The sequence below is a fragment of the Neodiprion fabricii genome, chromosome 1 (assembly GCF_021155785.1).
Source record: "Neodiprion fabricii isolate iyNeoFabr1 chromosome 1, iyNeoFabr1.1, whole genome shotgun sequence".
In the NCBI taxonomy this organism is placed as follows: Eukaryota; Metazoa; Arthropoda; class Insecta; order Hymenoptera; family Diprionidae; genus Neodiprion; species Neodiprion fabricii.
Window position 1 is genome coordinate 35,867,780 of NC_060239.1, and position 23,531 is coordinate 35,891,310.

The following is a 23,531-nucleotide window of genomic DNA, read 5'->3' on the forward strand; positions in this document are numbered from 1 at the left end:
ATAATGAGAAAATCATTTAGAAATTAATGTGCACTTGACAAAATCAGCGAATTCATTTCCTAAAAATTTGTTAAAACTTTTGGACATTATTATAATTCAAATTTAATTTTCATGTCGTTTTTATTGTGGTTGATTTTTTCCGATTTTCATCTTATCATAAAGAATTCAGTATTGTCGAGACTCACTTTTGGGTGGGAATGTATAGCCAGTACATTCTTAAAAATATTCACGCAGAGTAATTTGCTCGTACTTGTACCGAATGATTTACCCTTAACCACGATTTTTTTTCCACCATTTTCCGAAAGTAATCAATCTAAATAATAGAATGTAAACGATGATAATGGGAATCCGTACTTTATCTTTAAACTCATCATGTTTATTGTTTATCGTTCATCGAGGCTCGCGCGACAAATATAGAGCACGAAGGTAGATGCTTATTTTAAAAAACACTGCAGGCTGCAGGAGAAGATAGTTTCCATTTTTAACGTGAAATATTCAAACTGTGTGGAAGACGCGCGCGTTTACTGTATGATTCCGGTGAAATATAACTAAGACTAAAAACTTTTAATTCTATCACTCCCACTCTCACAAACAAATCTCAACTTTAATGTTTGACTACACCGTAAACGTTTTACTTCACCCTTGTTCCTGTAATATTATACCTCAAATTTTTCAAATACGCACATTATAAATGTTAACGTAATTGTTATCGATAAAACCGAGACGACAGTATACGATAGTATAGAGATGATTGTTACTGTTATAATGCAATTGAGGAGACACACACACGTAAATTATAATAATTTTACGGTACTTGAAGTCGGTAGTAATACCTACGTAAGTCGGAACAAAATCCGTCCATTTGAAAGAATGTCTGGCGAATTCTTGTCGCCTGTAAATAAGATACGGCTACGAGTAGGATAATTATAGGTAATTAGCATAAGATTACAGAAGATTATCGTCTCCCAGGACAGCATTAAGGTAGTTCCTGCCATTTTTGTACACACAGACATGCGCCCCTCAAGTACACAAGCTTTGTTGGCGGTCTCTCTCACTCTCGTTGGATCACGTCGTACGTACCGTAAAATCCTCAACTTTGGATTAAAATTACTCTGAAACGGTACAGTGAAATATATACTACAATCAGCGAGGAAAGTTTTTGTCACGATGCTTTAACATACTCATTTTTCATTAAGATTCTCAGAGATAGGAAGTCAGGTGTAGAGAATTGAAACTTTGACAATTAATATCTCGAGATTGAAACGGTCAAGCTCACTCAATTTTGATAGCTGATGTAAAATACTGTTATGAAAGTGTGTACTTTTTTCTTAGAACGATTGTAAGAAAACTCATTTTGGGAGGAACTACCATAATAATATAAGCTATTATCGCGGTAAAGTCCTTATACTGTATAATTAAATACTCAGATACACACAGTGTATGTTTGCCTAAAGCTTAAGTAGTAACAGTAATATCCATATCCTAGAGACGCGAATTGTTAATTTGCCGCCTATCACTTTCCGATATACCTAGAAAATTTTTCAACATCGACTTACACAAATTTACTATAATGATAATAAAACCGTGAGTGTTCAGTGCTCTTATTTTTTATTACCATGTAAATATTGTACAGCCCGTAGGCGATTGAGAGGTTTCAGGTATAGAGGTATAAAGGGTGTATTCTGATGATAAAAATAAAAAATTGAAAAGAACAACAATTTATTTCACTACGTAGGTAAATACCTATCACAATTTTACCTGGCTTTCGAAGTTGCATTAACCTGATCCCGTCACAGTATAAACAATTACTGATATAAATAGTTTCAGAACATCATCCGAACCAATGACTTCCCATACAGTCTCTCGTCCATTCCGTCTGACACACCCAGCACCACTGGAAACTACAGCCAGCTCTTGTACAAACCATGTGCATACAGCCACCTGCCAATCATTATTGTTCCCCAATCTCAATACTTCATTATCATTTCCATATCCAAATTATGGCAAATATAACGGGCAAGCGAGTTAAAAACTCTTAATAAGGTAAGACTGAAAAATATACGTGAATAAGCTTACCATCTCGTTCAGTCGGCGTTCTACATTTCGGGCATGGTTTCGTCGATATTTGAATCGTCTTCTTACTCGCTTCGTCCCACTTGGCCTGGAATTAAAATTAGGTTATCTGTCTGATTGTTTATCGATTCAAATACGTAAATAAAAATAGTGTTACTTACCTCGCTAGCTCGCAGAGGATCAATTGCATAGCCTGAAGGACAGGAGACGGCGGAGGTAGAAGAATACGTCGTAGGCTGTTGTGAGTCACATTCACCTACGTGGAAACCTTGCAAGCATCGCCTACAGAAAACATACTATGGGAAAACACTGAATTATAGTGGTTTTTCAGCAGCGAGTAAGTGCTAAATGTCCTCGAGTACTGGCAACAATTCTATGACGTACCCCACAACCACCAATACATTGAATTCTACGACAGTCGTCCTCATCCGGGGATCGACTACGCTCCTCATCAGTCTGATCAGGTGGAATAATTCCCATTCCGCAATCGGGCCTCGGACACAGAAGTCCTCCTGCCCTTAGAACGTATTCCTCAGTTCCAAATCGTTGGTACTGCTCATACTGTAATTTGAATTGCATTAATTCATTGGTAATCCAATGATATTTATGGAATGAGTGTGACGGTGAAAGTAGAAGAGGCCAATAATTTTAGGTACCGCTGTACCTGCTCAGGTGAGAGAAGACGGAAGTGATGAACTTCGGATATGTGCGAATTTTGGCAACCAGCCGGACATGGCAAGGTATAGTATCCGTGGTTGTCGTCAAACTCAAACTGACGATCCCGCAGACGAGCCACGCAATAGTCCCGGAAGCAGTCCAGGCAGGTTACATGTCCAGCCTCGCAAGGGAAAACCAGTACCGTGTCCCTGAAAAGTATTAACAAAGCTTGTATTAATTCTTCTTACGTTTACTTCTACACCAATTATTTATGTGCCAAATCAAAGCGTTACCTTGTATCCGTGCAAGCCAGACAAGGTACATTTCTCAGATTTGGTTTAATCAAATAAAGCGGTACCGCCTCATCTTTTTCTCCAAGACTCACGTGATTGGCGCACTTGAAATAAAACTGCGCGTATCTCACTTGAGGAGTACCTTCATCCTTCTGCGCTAAGGAAGACAGTAATGTCTGACAATCGTGATTCTCACAATGTACAGTTATTCTACGAGGCTGCTGCACGTCAGGCCAACACTGAGGGTCTCGATCCACAGTCACAGCCCCGCTACCACATGTCGCGCATCTCACTCTCAGCTTTCCTGCTTCCACTGATTTACATGGCAGCGAACAGTAAACGTAAAAATGGGCACGGGCTTGTTGCTGCTCTGTAAAATCATTACAACCACCAAGTTCAAAAGAGTATTGTGATAATAATTACAGCTTAAAAACACTGCAGTGTAATTACGTAAACATATATTGACCAATTTTTTTTGTTCTGTTCAACAAGAAATCTACTATTCGAGAATTCTATCGTCAAGACTTTAATCCTACAAAAGTCATTGCAATGGGGAAAACTAAATGTACGAATACCCTGCTCGCTGTGATTTTCATGACGGTCCGAATCGTCCAATGGTAAGTCGATCAAAGTTTCGTTCAGAGGTTTGCTTCCACTTTCATTTGCTTCCGATCCTTCATCTATAGATTCTTCGATAAGATTTTTAGTATCCTTTTTTCTATTAAGGCGATTTTTTCCGGGTGGCAATTTTATGGCATGCAAAATACTTTGCTGACCAAGATCGCATTCCTAGACAACAGATAAAAATATTTACATTTCAGATTAGAATTGAGGTTAGGTAGATAAACACAATTGTTAATAACTATATTTTGTACCGTAATAAAACGACAGTTTACTCCTGCTTATACGATTGTTAACATACCTCTATTATCGTGGAATTGTGCAACTCTTTACCAGCAAATATGATCTTGATATCTTCGGGAGATATGCCAAGCTGAGGCCCGACGATCTCTTTTAGGTTTCTGATGTCCCATTTCGGATCTAAATCAATGGAGAGCGTATTTCCCGTGTTAGTTTTCACGTAGATACTCAATGAGTTCGATATCTTTCGTTTTCCGAACCAAATCAACTGCAACATTCTCAAAAAGGCACCCTTCAGAAGATTGAACAGAAAACTCATTATAGTCTTTAATATCGAAGGAGTTCTACGTATAATTTTGCTTTACGGTAACACCAAATGTTATCGCGATAAATGTGGAGGAGTAAATGTTTGCATATGAAGCGTATTTTCTGCGTCAAATACGTATATTTTACAACCTTCAAAAAATCATTTCGAACCATTCGAACCCAAATTAGGTGCGAGATATATTCTAGTCAGACGCAGAGTGCAGCACTTGACTGTTGGGGCTGATAAAGGACATATTCTATTCGCCATCTTTTGAAAATGAAATGGTTGAAAGACTCACCTGATTGGGCAATATTCGAATATCAGCCAACCGGCTGCTTTTTCCAAACCTTTCATTTTCAAAACGTGACAAATAAAATGCACCCAATATTTCACGCAGCATCGATTCAAATCAGGTAGCTCAGACCTGTACAGATGAATATTTATATACCGATCTGTTACTAGCCAAAGTATATACTATGTACGTTACCTTAATTATTCGATTGAATTATGAATTTGCAATCAATTCTTCCCCATGCGGGAGTTTTAACAATATTTGAGTTTCGTGCCGATCCCGTGAGCAAATAAAACGCTAGTATAACGGTAGCAACCCACTGAATTTCGGTTGTTTCGGTCAAAGAGGATAGTTTCAATCACGGTTTCAATGCCGAGTAGGCACTGAACTCTGTAATATATTTCGTCTCTACGTTTCTTGGGTTCATAATTATCATCCGATAGCATTGTTTTGGTAAAATAAAGTTCAAAATTTCCACCAGTGAAGATATGAAAATAGCGAAACCTCAATCAGATGTGATTGAAAAAAACCAAAAGTGGTGGCTGCGCTTTGTCCCTGATGCCAAAAAGTGGACCAATGTGAACATTTTAAGGTTTTTAAGCATCTACAAAGTTCATCCTATATTATGGGACCCTACGCATTCATTTTACAAAGATCGATCGAGAAGGATGAAGGCGTACGGTATAATAGCTAGGAGATTGAACTTGCTTGGTGTGAGTGAAAGAGAATGTATCAGATTAATGGAATCTCTGAAAGCCATGTACGCAGAAGAGAAGAGGAAACAGATGATCGAAAAAAGATGCAGTCGAAAATATGTGTTTCCGTCAACCTGGTATCGCATTCTTGAAGAGATGATAGAATCTGTTCAAACAAAGTTAGCACAATCATCCGACAAGGGTCAGTAAAAATTACGTTGTCTGTTTCTAAGGTTGTGTGAAAGTAACAAAAAAAAAAACTTCTTTCAAGTCTCCTCAGTAAAAGCAGAACCTGCAAAACCATGGCAAGCCTGCTGCCCAAGATTATACACCGAAGATATTTGGACACCGGAGCATTTCAAAACAAACGTCATGAATTGGTTTCTCGCACCGCAAGACCAGCAACTATTTTGCACCTGTCAACATTTTTCCGAAACAACTGTCGACAATAAATCAGACACAGAAAAGAGCTCCGCACATTCAGATTCTGTGTGCAATTCTAGTAACGGAATAAATCCATCAGATTCTTCTGATACGTGCTGTCCCAAGATTTGTGGAGGTAAGATAATCAAATTACTTAGGCAAGCGAACGCTGTAGGGTTGAGAAATGATGCTTAATGTTTGATAGAGAATCCAAGCAATCATCACAGTAAAATTCTATGTTGCATAGATTCACTGTACAGCAAAGAAGAGGATAGCGATGTCAGTGTGGCCTTGCTGTCATGTTGCGGACAAAATGATAACAGTAATGATTGGTATAAATATGGCAAGAAATCCACAAAATGTAAATCAAAGAAGCAGCACCGACGTATCAAGGAAGATGGAGGTTTATATGAAGACAATTCATCCTATACGACAATTTGTGGCGAAAAATTGAACTTTTGTGGGAAAGAACCTGCAGAGAAACCGTCTACTGAAATTTCGACGTGTCCAAAGAATAAGTTAGTCGATATTCCACTAAAGAATTTAATCTCCAAGGGTCTCTAGTCTAACTGATTAATTTACGATATTCGAGTTCCCCACGGAGATGCAAAAATATTTGTGTATTGGTTTTTTAGTAACGTACTTTGTGACAGTACAAATGTCTGCGGTAATGGATATCAGGACAAACCTTCACTCTGCGGAGGTGAATCGGAAATTAGTAAAGACTCACCAATGCGATGTGACTTGCAAAGTAGCACAGATAAATTCTCTCCCCATGATCCATCACAAATGTCATTCGAAACCAGTCAAAGTTTTAGTGATGACAGTAAAGGAAGTAAATTGTCGACAAAACGTGAGACCTCAACCACAACGCAATCAAACGATACTTGTCTCTCAGACAGCGGTACATTATCATCCTCGTTATCAAACAGTTCCGAACAAACCTCCTCAGAAGATTCAAACTGTAAGCCGATATGTGTAAAAGAAGAATCAGATCACAGATTGGATTATCATGTAAGTAGAATTGACTTGTGCATCAAAAATGTAATGCTTTTATAATCTCACTTGAACTACAATTTGCTCTATTGCCTGCATTATTTCACAGCCCGACCCAACTCTGTGTGAGAAATGCGCAGCGGACAGAGTTCCTATACCAGCAGTGCATAAGAACGTTCTATTTTTCCAAGACCCTCGAATGCCAGAGCTGGATAAGTACTGTCGCTATAAAGACTGGGACCAGATATACAATATCAGAACTCAAGTTCCCGATGAAGAACCAAATATTCAGATAGACACGGACTGGTTACTCATGATGCAGAGTAAAGACGAACCGTCAAAACCAAAGAGAGACAATCATTTGCACACCCAAGCAGATGTACACCTATTTATAGATCCAGAATCGTCTGAAGCTAGACAAGTGAGTTTGAATAATGAATATAAGCATGAATATGGATTAAATATTCGAATCAAGCAGCCTGGGCATTACGCCTGCAAAGTCCCTGATGCACCAGGTGATAAGCCTGCACAGCTTATGTTGTGAATGGGGAAAATTCGGGAAGTACAAAAAGCTTTCGGTGTTATTTTCATGATGCTTAGGTAACTTTTAGTCTGTATTCGCGAACTTTCAATGACTGAAGTATGGAATATAAATATTTAATAAAGAAGTTGGTATAGTAAGTTGACGGGTTTAAAAGAACTTCAATTTTTCAGCTGTACCAGCTCTTAGCCTTTATAAGGTTTTACCAAGAGCTTCTTTTTATTTTTATTTCTTGATGCATAAATTTTCATTCTCAACACACTGTGCACTAACATACAATTCACACTGTATTTGAAAATATGTTCGATGCGTTAGGATCATTAATATAGACTCATTATAACGCAGTTATTACATTTACCCAAAACAAATGGGCAGTCAAAAATCGATAATTTCTCAACCATACGTCATATTTATGAACATGAGCTTAGATGTACGAAAAAAAAAAACACCATAAAAATGATGAAGGGTTACAATTTTATAGTTTTAAGAATCGAAATATTTTTTATACATCATTCATTTCATGCGCTCTCTACAAAACAGCACCCACTGCGTTATTGGTAGATCAAAATTAAAGCGCATAAAAAAAATAATGAATAAAGTGTGAATAAATATACATAGTTATACACATGCGTACATATAACATATATTGAAGTGTGCACTTCAGTTATAATTTTCAAATATACTCAAATTCATTGCATGAAATTGATAAAACTAATAAAATTCGAATCACTTGATATGATAAACTTCAATATTTACAATAGTTAATACATTATGTTTTTTTCCAATTCTAAACTGTCATCGGGCGATTTAATAAATAATGGGCACCGCCACTCGCACTTAGCAGCTATTGAGACCAAAAATAAATGTTATTTAGCATCGTGAGCAGGGAACGTGGTTTGAATGATATTTGTACAATTTTATGGTGTGATAAATGATGAACAACAGTATGATTTTAATACATAAAAATTTGGTCGTGATATTTAACGGTAATTGAAAAATGATTTTTTTTTTTTTGTATACGAGTGGTGGATTTTTGCTTCTTGATCAATTGGCGATGCGTTTACATTTTACGTAATACTTCACACACCTAGGTATCGACGCTTGAACTTCGGTTCCCGCTACGGTGTTAGTGTAATAAACAATTGGTTGTACTTTTGGTTTGACAATTCATCATATGTCATCTTTTAGGAATCGAGTTATTTGACTAGCTTGCGTTTCTATTACTCCCTGGGTCCGTTTAATCTTCTTTATGTCAATAAATAACAAGTCAGTTGCATTTTTTTGTTGTGATTCTGAAAAATAGAAACACAAAGTTTCACTTAGTTGTTGTAAACGATACCCGTATTTATCTTCAGTCACAAATGTCTAAACGAAACAGAATAAAATCACATTTCACTACATAACACATTAGCTAAAAAAATAAAATGATTCACTGAACTTACATTAACTTCAATTGGTTTTCTTGGAGTCTGTCTTTTCATCTTTTGTTTGGCCTCGTCCAAGTAATTTTGCCAACGAGTCCCAGATTCCTCCCATGAAAAGAGCGCAAAACAGGTTTTCAAAAGGAACAAAGGGATCATGGATACCGAGTAGAATAGAAGACAGCTGTTAACAGAGACAGAAACATAAAAATAATGCAGGTGAACAAAACAATGCTGGCGTAACTTAAAATTACAAACGATTGAATTCAAAAATTGTCTAAATATATTTCCACAAATATAAAAAGTGTTTGCTGCGTACCTTGAAGTAAACGAAGAAGATCACAATGCCGAAGTAAACAAGAGCATGGGGTGCAGAAATTATGTCAGTTTTCTTATCAAGCACAAATATGATCGAGGCAACCATAGATGCTTTTGTCGGGCTGATAAAGTAGGAGAAAAGTATTAGGGTTAGAGTGTAAACTATTTACATTCCGAATTTTATAGTAGCATACATCGGAAGATTTTGAGATAAATTAAGAGGTCATAAACTCACAAACTAGGCTGCATGAATTCCATAGCCGTTGGTGTCCAAACACCACGAATAAGTCGCTCAAACAATTTAGTGAATCCAGCGCCGTTACCTAGTTTCGAATTTATACATATATTAATACGTTTCAATCAAGTTTTCTGATATTAAAGAATTTAATGTTCTAATAACATGCACAAGAAATCTTTTAAGGCGTACCTTTTAGTGTTCCAATGAGAATCATTATAAGATAAGCATTTGGATATAGTTTCCCTGCATGTGTGACACCGTCATAGACTTTTTTACACCTATGGAGTAATATAAATTGTCAACATTATGTTCGAATGTTATAATACATCGATAAGAATAGAGTTTCTATTTTTATTTACCTGTATATTTCCTTCATAGCTGAGCATATTATTTTTACTGGCAGGAATTTCGCTACTTTATACCCAACATCAAATGGTGTGTAAAATATTACATACCTAATAAAGAATTAATTACTTTCAATAACGATAAATTGATTACAATTCAGGTTTCTAGAGATAACCATGTGAAAACTTTTGGAAAGTGGGACATTAATGAGAAATGAATATTATGGGATTAGAGCGAGTTACCAGACGACGGTGGCGACTACTAATTGTGGGGTGTTTTTGAGGGGGGCAAGAACTGGCTCTCCAAGTAAACCATTGCACAACATGCCACCAGCAAAAACAACCAGCATCGTCGACAGCCAGCATGATAGCGGATGTTTCCTTGAAAATGCTTGCGCTCCTGTAAAAATGAGGATCGAACGACGATTGTGTACAATATATTTGATTTCTGTTGCCATTATTCGATAACGCAGAGCGAAGTTAATTTTCTTCAAAATATTTTCGTGGTATTTGTGATTTTAAAATTATGCTAGCAGAGAAATTCTAAAGTGTAGAAAATCTTCAAGTACAACATGTATGTATGGTTTTGTAATTCTACCGAGTGCAACATATCAAGTCGGTCAAACAGAATCCTTACAAACGTGGTTGTCCCTGGTTCTTTAAACGTATCAATGCATTTAGTTACAAACACATGCTGCACGTCTAACTGATCTGGTAAAGAATTTCTGTAGGTAATCGAATTTTAAAGTGGAGTGAGGTATAAAAGGATTCATATGAATCGCAAGCTGCTTGCCAGACTTCTTATCTACCTAAATTTGTAATTATGCTATCTGTGTGCTATCGAATGATGGATTGTCACGAAATTCTTATCAATCCATTAAATATATTTTCACCTAACTGGAACCAAAGTTTTGCAATCTTACTTTCTGAACTGGACTAGCTATCCAGTTTGCCATTCGGACATTCAGGTAAGACTGATAGATAACTGGTATATCTACCAGTCTTTATTCAATCATTACTGTCTGAATCAATATCACCAATATTAATACCGTCCAGGCTGGCTCAGATAGGGACAGGTATTGATTGAATACTCGTGAAGTTGGCTGACTAGCTTTGTGTGATAGCTGAATTTATATGTTCGAGTAAAACTTCATGATGTAAAAATGTATGAACTTGAAATTAATTTTGCCGTAGCACAAAATACTCGAGTGAAAAATTACTTATCAATTTGTCCACTTACACATTAAATGAACTTGTTTTTTGTAATCTAACGAAAGAACATTAGCCGTGTCAATTTCCTTTGACCTTCCAAGAATCATTGTTATTTATCTGGTTGAATAGATTCTGAGGTTTCTCAACTAATCAATGCCATTCACGCTACATCGCACAATACTTTCCAACTCGCGGTGGGAATATTTGTTCTTTTAAGCAAACTTTGGATGCAATAAAACGTGAACGGTATATTTACACAGACATTCCGATCCAACTGTAAGATTTTACCGACTGCAAACTATTTTGGTATAAGGAAAATTGATAGAACTAGAAAATTTGGCGATTTCTTTGAAGCCTCCGTAGGAGTGACGAAATGAAATTCGAAAGGATATTTAAGTTTTATTGTTTGTTATTAGTTTTTGGGTGACTCTAATCATTCAGTGCCACATTTCGGGTGGCTTAGAGTCTCCTACATTCCATACAAAAATAGAACAGCTAGGTTCTCTCGGTTAACATTGGGATACGTTAATATTAATTGTGATTTTAGCTGCCAAGAGTTGCCCAAACTGAACATGTGTGAACACGTGCCAGACGTATGTGAATCCTCCCTCTCGCCAGTTTTCGAGTTTCAAAAAAAGCATCTAACGTACATTACAGACGGTCATTTCACCTTTAAATCTGATACATCTAGCAATGGGATTTAGCTCGTTAACTAAACTTGACAAGATACCGATTCAATCATGACAGTAAATGATTACTTGTATAATAACGCAAGTACTGACAATTTCATTCCCTATACTTTGATTCTTGGTTTCAATTATTTCTGTTGCTTCCAGACTTACAAAGAATCGACCCCTTTCCACACCCAGAAGTTGTAGTAACAGTTTCAAGGTCTCCGATATCCTTCTTTTAATAGAATTCAGCTAATCTAAAATTACAGAGTTAAGCTCTAACTGTCGTACCACATTATTTATCTATTTTCACATCCAAATGAACCATTCTAAAGCATTGGGTAAGTGCAAGAGCATACATAAATCTCAACTGATATCTGCGCAATTTAATCTATGAGGAAATAATTAAAATTGACTAAGGAATATAATAATCTATATAGCATGATCGGTAATCAAACTTGTGTTCAGTAACAATAATATCAAATGATAAAAGAACGAAAAGAAAAAAAGAAAAAGAAACGACGAAAGATAGATCTTTAATCGAAAAAGAGAAAAAGGAAAGGAACAATGCAGTTTGTTTTACTGAAAGGAAAGTAACAATGCATAATCGTAAAAAGGTGTGTCGAATTTTATCTAAAGCAAGAATATCCGTTTAATGTATGTATTTACTTACATTATAAAGTACATATAGATAGCGAGTGCCAACCGCAACGTACGTATTTAGGAAATAAAAATACATTCAAACGGGAATACAGCGAGAGAGAGAGATAGGAGAGAAAAAAAGAGAGTCCACACAACGATGATGAGAAGCGTTAAGCTTGGAGAAAATCGGCAATTTTTCAAGACATTTTTCTTCGCGTAGAATTCAGCAATTTTTTATTTCCGAACAAGAATACGATCCTCGTGATTATAATGTGCAGGTCAACGACCACGGAGGGTCCAAATGAATACAAGTATCGCAGGTACGTATATATCTTACATACGTACAGCACATACATACATCAGATGAGATCTCGAGATAGGAGCTGAGGGCTTTAAATATAGAATAGGTAGGCTTACCGGGTCCTAGGTCTTCCCTGACATGCAACGCGCACAATACACAGTGTGCAATGTCAAAGTACGGGAACATTTTTAATTTAATGACCTGATTGGCCATGTCTAGGAAAGCTTCGGGATCCATGATTTCGTGTTTTTATCTCTACTCCCGGTGGATGAATATTTCTTTTTTATTAAATCTTGAAAATTACGCGAAAAAACTTGTGATGAGAAAAAAAAAATAAGCCTCTTATCAAAAAAACACCCGAGCGCCCGCGCGCTGTCTGCTACGCTGCCACTACGCCGTCTGCTAGTTGTCTGCTCGTCGTCTGCTAGAGGATACCGAGTGAAGTTCGCTTTCCATCGTCTACTCACAGGTGGCGCTACCATCGATCGAATTTTCATCTTCGCAGTTGTCTGCTCGTCGTCTGCCAGAGGATACGGCCTGGGCTGAGTTCATAAACCTTACTCGAGTGACTTGAGTATCGTTGTGTCTTTGTTTAATCTCACGTGTTAGACAGAGACAGTATATATCAGTGCCGAGTTCACTCAGGTAAGATTTCTGAACTCAGCCCTGAAGTTCGTTTCCGCCGCTTTCTCACAGACTGCGCCACCGTCGGTTAAATTTTCATCAACTACTGGTCCCGCTCTTTATTTGATTTATTCAACCTCTGCGCGCTTCTCCCTCCAAATGATGTTACTGTACGATTCTTATTCATACAATTTAATCTGTGTATATACCTATACCAAGAGAATATCCTTGAAAGTTAACACTCGGTCACTGCCGACTCGGCACCACTCACGTTCTTCGTCTGTTTTTCGCAGGCTGGCCATCCCATATTTAATTCTAAACTGCGAAAGGCCGAAAAATGATTGCATCGACGACGACGACGATTATGTTTTCATTGAATGTATGGGGCATTTCCTGTCAAATCGTCCATGAATAATAATTTGAATTTTTATGGGTGATCACACCTAATGTGATAAGCTTTAAGGACTTTTTTCGATTTTCGACCTTTCGCAGTTTGAAATTAAATATCGGATGGCCAGCCTGCGAATAACAGACGAAGAACGTGAGTGGTGCCGAGTCGGCGGTGACCGAGTGTTAACTTTCAAGATATTCTCTTGGTAGGTATGTACAACTGCGCGCAAGATTGAATCGGAGAATTTTAACGTAGAAGATTGCTTTAACAGCCGATATCGAACATAGCGCGAAGTGGAGCGATAAATTTTTTTTTATCGTCTACACGTAACTTCAACTCGTGAATGGATGTAGCCCAGCCGGCTTGGTACCATGGACTTATGGAGCGTAAGCTAGGCTTGTGGCGAGGGGTTTGCGCCTTGGGGAGAGTACATGTGGTAGCACGTCGGCCATATTGATGAGCTAAGTTTTCGGACGCCACGTTTAAACGATTCACTTTAGGTAGTATTAGTTTTTTGGACAGATCGGTGCGATAAACTATTTCCTTGAACTGTATAGGTATGTACCAACACAGCTTCAATTCTTTTTGTATAAGAAACTGTGCGGGTAAGCACATTTTTTTCAATCCAATTTTAATTCCGGCGTACATTCTATAGAGGTGCGTAGCACTTGACATAGAACCAGAATAATACTGAGTATAGAGGTGTACGAAGAAAAAACAAAAAAAAACAAAAAAAAAGATAATACAACGACAGAATGATCAGAAAACATCGCGTTGAATAATTCGTGAACCTACATAAATAAATGATTTACATTCACATGCTGAAATATATTTGAGTTCAAAAACTATAAATTGAACTCACATTTGGAATAGCATCATCTTTCAGCCTAACTTTGAAGGCAAATGTTCTATCGAATGATTCCGCTGAAAAATGACATGAACATAAACGAGCATACTTTATCACACTTGTGTTCGTCAACCCTATCGTATCAAGCCATATCCTACACCTCTCAATATTTTTCGGAAAACTTGAATGAATATAGATACAAATACATTACTTGGCATCACAGCATTCACATTATTTACAGTTCCATAATCGTTACTTATACTTACAGGTGAAATGTAGCCTTATTCCCTACTTCGACCTCGCATTGTTTTTGTGATTTTGAGAAAGATCTGTTTTTGCAGTTAGGCGCTACACAAAAAGACATGTATTATTCCGAATTCTCAGTCCGTGATCGGCTACCTTCCGAACTAACCTATACAATAATAACGAACAACCGCACGTGCGTACATATCCGTGTGCCTCCGTGGTCCGTGGTATACGTATATCTATTTAGCTCATCAAGATGGCTGACGGCTCTGATTCCCCTTCCGTCTTTCGCCGCATCAGGGTCTTACATGCAGGTCTGGAAACTCTGATGGTGGGGGTATGTCCTCTTATTGAAGCACCGGCCGTTTCGCCTAGTGACCACGAGTGTCGCTACGGTAGAGGGATTCAGACTATGCGAAAGAGATGGAAACAGTGTGTTTTGAAACCTGTTTCCGTCTCGCACACGTAGCCTGAATCCCTCGATAGCAGCGACACTCGTAGTCACTAGGCGGAACGGCCGGTGCTTCAATAAGAGAACACCCCCACCATTGAAATTTTGAGCGAGTTTCCAGACCTGCCGTGCGCCGCATTCCCGCAGGAAATGGCTCCTTCCATAAGTCCGTGCTTGGTACTTAGGTAGTTACACATCGTCTGCGCAGTCCACGCATCATCCGTACTGCAGGGGAATCCTGCATCGAATGACTGCATGAGCACCGCAGTCGCCGCGCCGCTGCCTTCGCGCCGAGTCGTAGATAATGTTATGTCATTTATCGAGCAGGTTGCACAGACCTGCAGTTCGGTGTTAATCGAGCGAGCGGCTTGTTCGTGTGTCTATAAATGTAATAAAGAAAAGAAGGTTACATATCTATTAATAGTTTATCGGTAGATAAATTTTTCTACAAACTACTGTACGCACACTGTGATAATCTGTAACACGTCGCTGGTTCGTCGCTTGTCTCTCGCCAAATAATCTCACAATCGAAATTGTTAACAAGCGGTTCTCCTGGTTGGTATAACGTACTGTATAATGCACATATGTACGTAATCAACACGAATCGTGATTGTGAAGGGAAAATTGAAATATTTATGATGATCGATCGAGTCGTTCTTAACAAAAAACTTGTTTCCTCGAATAGCGTTATTATACCACCCGCGCATTTTGCACGCGGGTCTCTCACGTTCTCTTATTGCACATGCGGTATTACAAATCGAGCGATTAACTTATCTTTTATGCGATATAAATACATATGCGAGATAGCCTGATAAGCTGTGGTTTTGATTTTTCTTTTTCATATAGACGATTTCTTATTTGACGTCTAGGTGCTCTGTGGATGGAACGTTATGATTAAGAAGAGTTTGACAGCTCATTAGAAATTTGTCGAAATTCTAGACACTGCACACCAAAAACGCAACGTCCGATAATCTTTGTCAGCAATATTTCACGACGCTGTTGAGCTCTTACATTATTGCTTCTCATATTCAGTGACCATGGTAAGTGATGTTTATTCATAAGTCGTTTAACGTCAGCAAAAAATAATCGCGAGTCATTCATAATCTCTGGCTATACGAAAATGCATAAATGCATGCAGAGAAGTTTAAAAATATTAAAGTCAAATTATTTAAGTTTCTACTGATTCGCTAATTTTTAATAAATTTTCTTTCGTTGTCAAAGAATGCCTGGAGTAACAATTCATTTTCAGAACGATGGAGTCAGACTTCGCGTTCATTCATCAAAAGAAATATCAGATGAAGTATTTTACTCGAAGAAAAGGCAATCGAGGACGTTTGAGACGCTGAATGAAACACACCATTTGTTGTACCTGCTGTTATGCCTTTTGGCAGTGTCCTTGACAGTGATTGTTTTGGAAAAGAAATTGCCAGAGCCGTTGTTGACCGACACCGAGGGCCTTTATCCTGAAAAGTTTGTCGCCGAGAGAGCAAGAAACAATTTAGTCAAATTGACTAAAATTGGCCCTCGGATAACTGGTAGCTATGAGAATGAGGTCATGGCTGTTAATTTTTTGAAGACTGAAATTCAAAACATTGTCAAAGATGCTCATAACAGTCATGAAATTCAAATTGACATCACTAAACACAGCGGTGCATTTCCATTAACTTTCCTGGATGGGATGACCAATGTTTATAGAAATGTTCAAAATGTTATTGTTAAAGTTGGGTCGAGAATCAACTCGAAACACAGCTTGTTGGTTAACTGTCATTTTGATACGTTTCCCGAGAGCCCTGGTGAGTTTTTAATGAGATATTTGATGAATTTCAAATTTTAAAAAACTATTGAGAATATTATGTGTGAGTTTGCGTGGAATAAAGGAGTATTATTTCTTCAATTGTACAATTATTTGAATTTGTTTTCTTGCTAAGGATCACTAAACATTGCTTTTTGGACTTGCTTACTTGATAAATCTTCTATATATCAGAAAGTTATGAGAACGCGAACCATATTTCTTTTTATCGCCGAATAAAACAATGGTGAATAATCAGAGTAGCCATAAGACTTGGACATGCGGAAACTTTAGGAAAGTCAAGAAAATATTATTTTCTATGGTCATTTTGAATCAGTGTTTTAATTCAAATCTGAATTTAAATTTGAATCTGTGAATTGAAAATTTTTTTTAACTATCTATGGAGTTACTTTTCAAACTTTGGTTTTACTTGTCCCTTTCTCTCAATGGAAAAATATGTGGAAGGTCTCATGTAGGATATTCAATATTTATTAGTATGTGGTGTGTTCGTGTCGTAAAAATCTCATTCTTGCGTCGAGAGTTGAATGGTAATAAAAAATAACTTCAATCATTGTTCAAGGCCTGATTTTATGATCGTTAATATTTCCTTCTCTGCAGCCGACCTCGGTTAAAGGCGATCAGCCGAATTACTCTACTTTTAAATGAGCACTTGATCAATTTGACCTTTCAAATTTGAACTTTGGTTTTACAAGAAATTTGGTTCATCAGAAATATCAAATTATTCTTTCTACTCAGCTATTACTAGCAATGCATAAATAGAATAAATTGCACTGAAAAATTACAATTTGACCCAAGATATAAAAAGTTTATATCACAATTTTGATAATTTTTTCAACAATTAATTCATAGCTGTATAAACTGTATAGGTGGTTCAGATGACGGCGCTGGATGTGCCGTAATGTTGGAGATGCTGAGAATAATAGCTCAAAGTCCAAAGATATTGAAGCACAATATTATATTTCTATTTAACGGAGCTGAAGAAAATTTGATGCAGGTTTGTTCAAAGGCTTCATTCCATTTCGGCACATACAGGATACACATTGGTCACATAAATATTTTCAACTCATATTATAATTTCAGGCATCGCATGGTTTTATAACGCAGCACAAATGGGCGAGTGAAGTAAAGTCTTTCATAAATTTAGAAGCCTGTGGAGCAGGCGGACGTGAATTATTGTTTCAAGCTGGTCCTGACAATCCTTGGATTTTGGAAGTAAGAATTGAACATATAATTGAACAACCGAAAACCAATTATCATGCATCTTTTTTACACAGTTGGTATGTTTTGCAGGTTTACTCTGAGTCTGTCCCATACCCATACGCTTCATCATTAGCACAAGAAATATTTCAGAGCGGAGTCATCCCTGGAGATACGGATTTCCGGATATTTCGAGACTTTGGAAAAGTTTCTGGTATGAAATCAAATACTGCAAAATATCTCTTGTAACATTTCTTTGCCAGAAACTTGTCTATCTCAAACCAAGTAGTTCTGAAACTTTCATAAATATAAATTTTTCCCCGCTTTCTGAAAATAATAAAGTACTTATTGCCAAGAGTTAATTTGCTGAAAATACGAATAAAATTTTTTTTGAACATTCGCTATGTTTCGTCTTCTGAAAAAATTTACGGAACTGGGTAATATAAAAGTCTATTGATCAAGCCGATGTATTTGATTCATATCAGTATTTCAGCTCTACATGTAACTCCGATGTTTCCCTTCAACAGGTCTTGATTTTGCATGGTCAACAAATGGGTATGTCTATCATACAAGGTTTGATAACGTAGATCAAGTGCCACTAGGTTCCCTGCAAAGAACCGGAGACAACATCTTGGCATTAGTACGTGGAATAACGGCTGGTCACTATCTTTCTGACATAGTAATGAATCATCAAAAAGGAAGTCTAGTGTTCTTCGATTTCTTGGGTGCATTTGTAGTTAGATGGCCTGAGTATCTAGCAAGTACTATTAATATCGCTGTTATTTTGACGGGACTTTACTCCATTTTCCTCAACATGGAAACTGCTCGTAAATTAGGTGAGAAAAAAATTAAAAAACAATTAATGAAATTACCACATTAAATGTTCTACCCAATCACTTGATGTGAAATTTTGATGGAGTTTTAATAGTTCCGTATACTCAACAATTACAGGGTGGTCATAAATTCTGGAAACGTGGAAAACGTGGAAAAGTCAGGGAAATATCAGGGCATTTTTACTCAAGTCGGGAAATTTCTTTTACGGACAAATAAACCTAATAAATAAGGGGGTAATTAATGATAAGCCTGAAAAATTGATCTCAAATGATTTTCAATTCACTGTATTTCCTTAATCTCGCTACTTTTGATTATTCTCACACTATTGTATTAGAACATAAAAACAGTTGAAATCTAAAGATTGCCTATTGATTTGAAAATTTGAGATCTTAGCCAAATTTCTTCAATTTCGTAAATGCAATCCACTTGCTGTAAAATGGTCAGGAAGACAGTTTATTCTTGGTACTAGAAAACGTGGAAGAGTCAAAAATGTTTAATTGAAATTTTTTATGGCCACCTCGGTAATTTACTCAATTTTGTACGAAACTGTCTCTATTCCAGATCTGAGGCATTCGGTCTACATTAAGCAATTGGCACTGTCTGTGTCAGCTGTGATTGGTTCCTATATATTCTCAATGATCTCTGTAACAATCGTGGCGGTCTTTCTGACTCATCTTGGAAAAGTTATGAGCTGGTATGCCAGACCAGCATGGTTATTTTTTCTGTACATTTGTCCGACCATATTCTCATCCATGGCATTTTTTTTAGCTGTTTCTAATCATCAAAAAAAGGTACGTGTCACAAACGGGACTAATTAATAATGCCATTGAAAACACCCATTTAGATTTTTATCAGGCCCTTTCAATGATTCAGCAAATTCAAACCGATCTGCATGCAGAGCTGTGCAGTATCTAGATTATCAATTAACTGTATTTGTTTAGTCATTAAATGAAGATTATATCAGTGACGGAGAAGTCAAGATTCGTAATTGGTATTTTCAGGAAAATATCACTCCATGGACGCTTTATTACTTGTATTTCGATGCGTATAACTTACTATGGATTACAGTTTTGTCTACCTGTGTTATACTACGACTCAGATCTGGATTTATACCCTTACATTGGGTGATATTTCCTTCTATAGGAAATATAATAAGAGAGAAATTTTTCAAGAGATGGAGAGGTGAGCAGTTAATATTGAAATTGAAAGCTTCTTGTCGCGTAGAATTTACCTAGTCGAAATAGAAGGTATTTTATGCCATTAGTAACAAAATGTGAATGCATTAAGAGCACCTAGAATCCTATAAGTATTTGACTTCACGCCGACACTCAAACTAATTCACCGTACTTTTTTCTTATTGTAGATGGGAAATGGTTGCTGTACCACATGGGTGTGATTAGTTTGCCTTACATACAGTCGTTTTACTTGACACTAGGCGCGCTCTACCTTTTTATTCCAATAATGGGTCGATCTGGTGCTGGTATTAACGCCGAAATCGTTATTGCGAATATGATATCGTTTATATTTTGTCTCCTTCTGAGTTTCACTGTACGTTCAAAAATTATTCATACCCCATAAAAATTGCACACTTGATTATACGGTTTAGTCGAAAACGGCAAATAGAAATCATATAAACTGTATTTCTGCACGTATATACTTTGTGTTCATACCTGTATTAAATCATCTGCTCTCACGCTCCTTGTAGTGTTTAATCTTGCACTTTGTACTGGAAAGCAAACGTTTTAGCAGAACCATATCATATTTTCAGCTACCCATAGTAATCGTGGTGAAAAATGCGGGCAGATTAATCAGCATTATGATTGGGATATTCTTAATAGCGGTTAGTATACTGATTTTGACACCGTTAGGCTTTCCGTACAGCGGTGATCCGCTTGCTCCAGCACCGGCCCGATTCATGATTGCAGTAAGTATGCCGTTGGTATCGATTGAAATACTCGGTTGAAATGGAAATTATAAAATATTTATTACCACAGCACACGCACAGACAATACTTCAACGAAAACGGTACGGTTCGGCATTCTGGTACTGGATATTGGTTGGTAGATTTGGATATGAACAGCCCACACAACGTGGAAACCATTGTACCAGAAGTAGCCACTGCAGGTTCGACGCTAAGAGATTGCGAAGAAGAGTTATACTGTGGATTACCGTACCTGATGCCTGTCACAACGTTTTTATGGTAAAAGTGAGCTTTGGTATAAGCTGAAACGAATTAGGTCTCAACGATTTCCTGACAGATTCCTTCAATTTATACACTAGGAAAACGAGCTGGATTCCAGGTCCTGCGCCGTTGATAAAAATACCCACCAGGTTGGAAAGAATTTCGAAGATAACCAAAGGAAACATCATTAGTTTCAGATTCAATGTTACAGGTAATTTCTGATTTTGTAATTGATGCTTTGCTCAAGTATCAGTTAAAATAGTAGCCAGGAAATGGTCGTTATTAATCTTGGTTTTCAAATTTCAGGTCCTGATCATATTGGCATCATCTTATCACCGTACGAAGGTGTGCGTCTGATAAAATGGAGTGTGTTGGACGATCCGCCTCTGGAAGGACCTCTTTGGAATAATAGACATACTTACTTTATTTATTATGCTTGCGCAGCTGACTGCGACCCTTACAGTTTCAGCGTCGATTTAGAAGTGAGTTGATAGACTTGTGTCGATTGCATAAATTAAATGACATTCCTCGTTGAATAGGTGTTGTAATAATGTCTAAAAACTCGCGTATGACTTTCTCTCCAGATACCGCATGGTCATAAAGGGCCTTCATTGAGCATTGCATTAGCAGGCCACTTTCTGCACGGTGAAAATCAAAAATCTTTAAGGTTCAAGACTTTCCTATCTCAATTTCCGTCTTGGACCGCAGTTATTCCTTGGACTGCTACTTACACCTCTTGGATATATTAGCGGTGAGCTGGGATTATGATTACTATGTTGTGATGACATGGGCTCGATTCTAATTCTGTTTAAAACTATTTTATAACGCAATCAAAAGACCCTTTTTTTTTCTATACAACCCATGTATTACTGCAGTAAATTACATGTTAAAGAAATTGGCAGACTACTGCTACTATAGGAACCGAAAACGCCTTACAACAGGACTAAGACGTATTCGAATTATAGCAGTATGCATACAAAATTCCTATTGCAAATAAATTAGGTAGACGAATTCTCACTCTGGTACTTAGTTTTTTTTTCTTTTTCAAATACAATCATTTTTAATTCGTATGCAATATACAGGTATTGGATATATAAGTATTGTACCTAAGTAAACTTTTTAGGTTTAGATTATCGTATGCTTATAATTAAGCATAGCACAAATTCATACACCTACGAATATATTTATTCATGACGTTCTTTTGTCTCATCCGCAGCCAGTAATCGGCACCTTGTATTAGCTATTATCACGTGATGTTTCAGCTTAAGCATACGAAAATCTCGCGCTCTCCTAATCGCGAAAGATACGTGAGAAATCTGCTTCATAATAAGCAAAAGTCGTAGTAGCAGCCTACCAGGCTACCTGATTTCCAATATGGTACTATATACAGGCTTTAATGAGGAAGAAGAGAACGGACGAGAAATACATAATGTACAAATATTATATATATATACACATACACATAGTGTAGACATATGTTAAGTAGTTGGTAACGGATGATTTTTTAAAGGTGGAGAAGATTCACCATTGTTAGTATAATTATTAAAAGGTCTATACAAAGCAATTTCAGCAATCATAGGCTTGCAATGGTTAGACCAAAAAAACAATATATGACTAATAATAACTAACAGAATTTGTTCGAGAAACGATTCAAATCACATGTGACACATGTTGTGGGTTTCTGTCATGGTTACTCCCTTGTTTCGAATTTCTTTGATTATTTTTTCTGTTTTAGATGATAAGTAACGTAAAATAAGATTAACGATAAAGTGCCATTAGATAAATTATAGGCTAAATATACAAAAATGATAAAATAACACATAAAACTTGTTGCCAGGTGCAGCCGCGTACACTTCGGCACGCATGTAAACTGAGCAATTTCTCTTAAAAAGATAACAAGATAACGTTATTCTGAAACTCGAAAGCCTAGAGCATATCAACAAAAGCCAAAATATCATGAATATAATATCTAAAATTGTCATTTGACAATTTATATAATGCCAATTTTATACGATTAAGTAAAATAATGATTAACTAATATGTACTGATGATTCCAGTGCATTCGATGCTGCTCTGACATGTAATGTTCATTCATAAAAGTGATAGTAAGAAAACGGTCTCGACAAAAATTTTCGAAAAAATCTATGCCATATATATTAAAGTGTTTCAAAAAAACCGACTATTTTTTTTTTTTTTTTCGAAGAACATTGAAAAGTCTTCCGGGTCAGTTTTGTAGCATTTATAAATTAATAATATCATTATTTCAAACGGTTCGATGTTTGAGGCCTGATAACTCCGAAACGACTTACCTTACGCAAATCTTTATTCGGATCTTTTTTGTAGAGTGTCAAATTTCCTACAAGAATATGTTTTGTTTATATCTTCACACTGATTCATTTTCGATCAATAAAATTCTAAATTTTAAAAAATTTTTTTCTATGTTATTTAAATGGGAAATAGAAAATTGAGAATCGCCACCTCTAAATATCAATATTAAGAGCTCATATTTTACCGAGGTCATTTTTGAGGGACACTCGGAAGATTTTTCAATGTTCTCCAAAAAAAAAAAAAAAATAGTCGGTTTTTTTTATACACTCTAATATATATAACATGTAATAGATATATCTTTCAAACGAGAAATTTGCAAAAAATGAAATCCTAACA

General features: G+C 36.7%; 3 protein-coding genes across 12 annotated transcripts; 1 reads left to right on the forward strand and 2 right to left on the reverse strand.

Moving 5' to 3' along the window:
* Positions 1–389: 389 nt before the first annotated feature.
* LOC124176687 (E3 ubiquitin-protein ligase parkin) lies at positions 390–4,408 on the reverse strand. Of its 2 annotated transcripts, XR_006869438.1 has the most exons (9): positions 3,946–4,408; positions 3,599–3,812; positions 3,024–3,393; positions 2,738–2,939; positions 2,458–2,634; positions 2,235–2,369; positions 2,077–2,161; positions 1,759–1,941; positions 390–1,112 (listed from the first exon to the last, which is right to left on the reverse strand). XR_006869438.1 is itself a non-coding variant. In XM_046558271.1 (8 exons), the coding sequence occupies exons 1-8, from the start codon at positions 4,201–4,203 to the stop codon at positions 1,832–1,834; spliced, it is 1,551 nt and encodes a 516-aa protein (XP_046414227.1). In that variant the 5' UTR covers positions 4,204–4,408; the 3' UTR covers positions 1,703–1,831. The 2 variants fall into 2 exon arrangements, 1 of the variants encoding a protein (XP_046414227.1); XM_046558271.1 differs by lacking the exon at positions 390–1,112 and having other exon boundaries at positions 1,703–1,941.
* Positions 4,409–8,580: 4,172 nt separating this feature from the next.
* Positions 8,581–12,685, reverse strand: LOC124175534 (trimeric intracellular cation channel type 1B.1). Its single transcript, XM_046555896.1, has 7 exons — positions 12,402–12,685; positions 9,703–9,859; positions 9,475–9,570; positions 9,305–9,393; positions 9,113–9,200; positions 8,879–8,999; positions 8,581–8,743 (listed from the first exon to the last, which is right to left on the reverse strand). The coding sequence occupies exons 1-7, from the start codon at positions 12,520–12,522 to the stop codon at positions 8,588–8,590; spliced, it is 828 nt and encodes a 275-aa protein (XP_046411852.1). The 5' UTR covers positions 12,523–12,685; the 3' UTR covers positions 8,581–8,587.
* A 792-nt stretch (positions 12,686–13,477) lies between these two features.
* On the forward strand, positions 13,478–23,064 carry LOC124175490 (endoplasmic reticulum metallopeptidase 1-like). 9 transcript variants are annotated; one of them, XM_046555873.1, is made up of 16 exons: positions 14,996–15,399; positions 15,714–15,884; positions 16,094–16,637; positions 17,521–17,648; positions 17,735–17,866; positions 17,945–18,065; positions 18,379–18,687; positions 19,247–19,476; positions 19,687–19,867; positions 20,049–20,233; positions 20,454–20,609; positions 20,680–20,885; positions 20,966–21,078; positions 21,174–21,349; positions 21,452–21,618; positions 22,130–23,064. In XM_046555873.1, the coding sequence occupies exons 2-15, from the start codon at positions 15,882–15,884 to the stop codon at positions 21,614–21,616; spliced, it is 2,649 nt and encodes an 882-aa protein (XP_046411829.1). In that variant the 5' UTR covers positions 14,996–15,399; positions 15,714–15,881; the 3' UTR covers positions 21,617–21,618; positions 22,130–23,064. The 9 variants fall into 9 exon arrangements, with proteins under 9 accessions (XP_046411798.1, XP_046411810.1, XP_046411801.1 ...); XM_046555842.1 differs by lacking the exon at positions 14,996–15,399 and adding an exon at positions 13,478–13,509 and having other exon boundaries at positions 21,452–23,064; XM_046555854.1 differs by lacking the exon at positions 14,996–15,399 and adding an exon at positions 13,481–13,505 and having other exon boundaries at positions 21,452–23,064.
* The last annotated feature ends 467 nt before the right edge of the window (positions 23,065–23,531 follow it).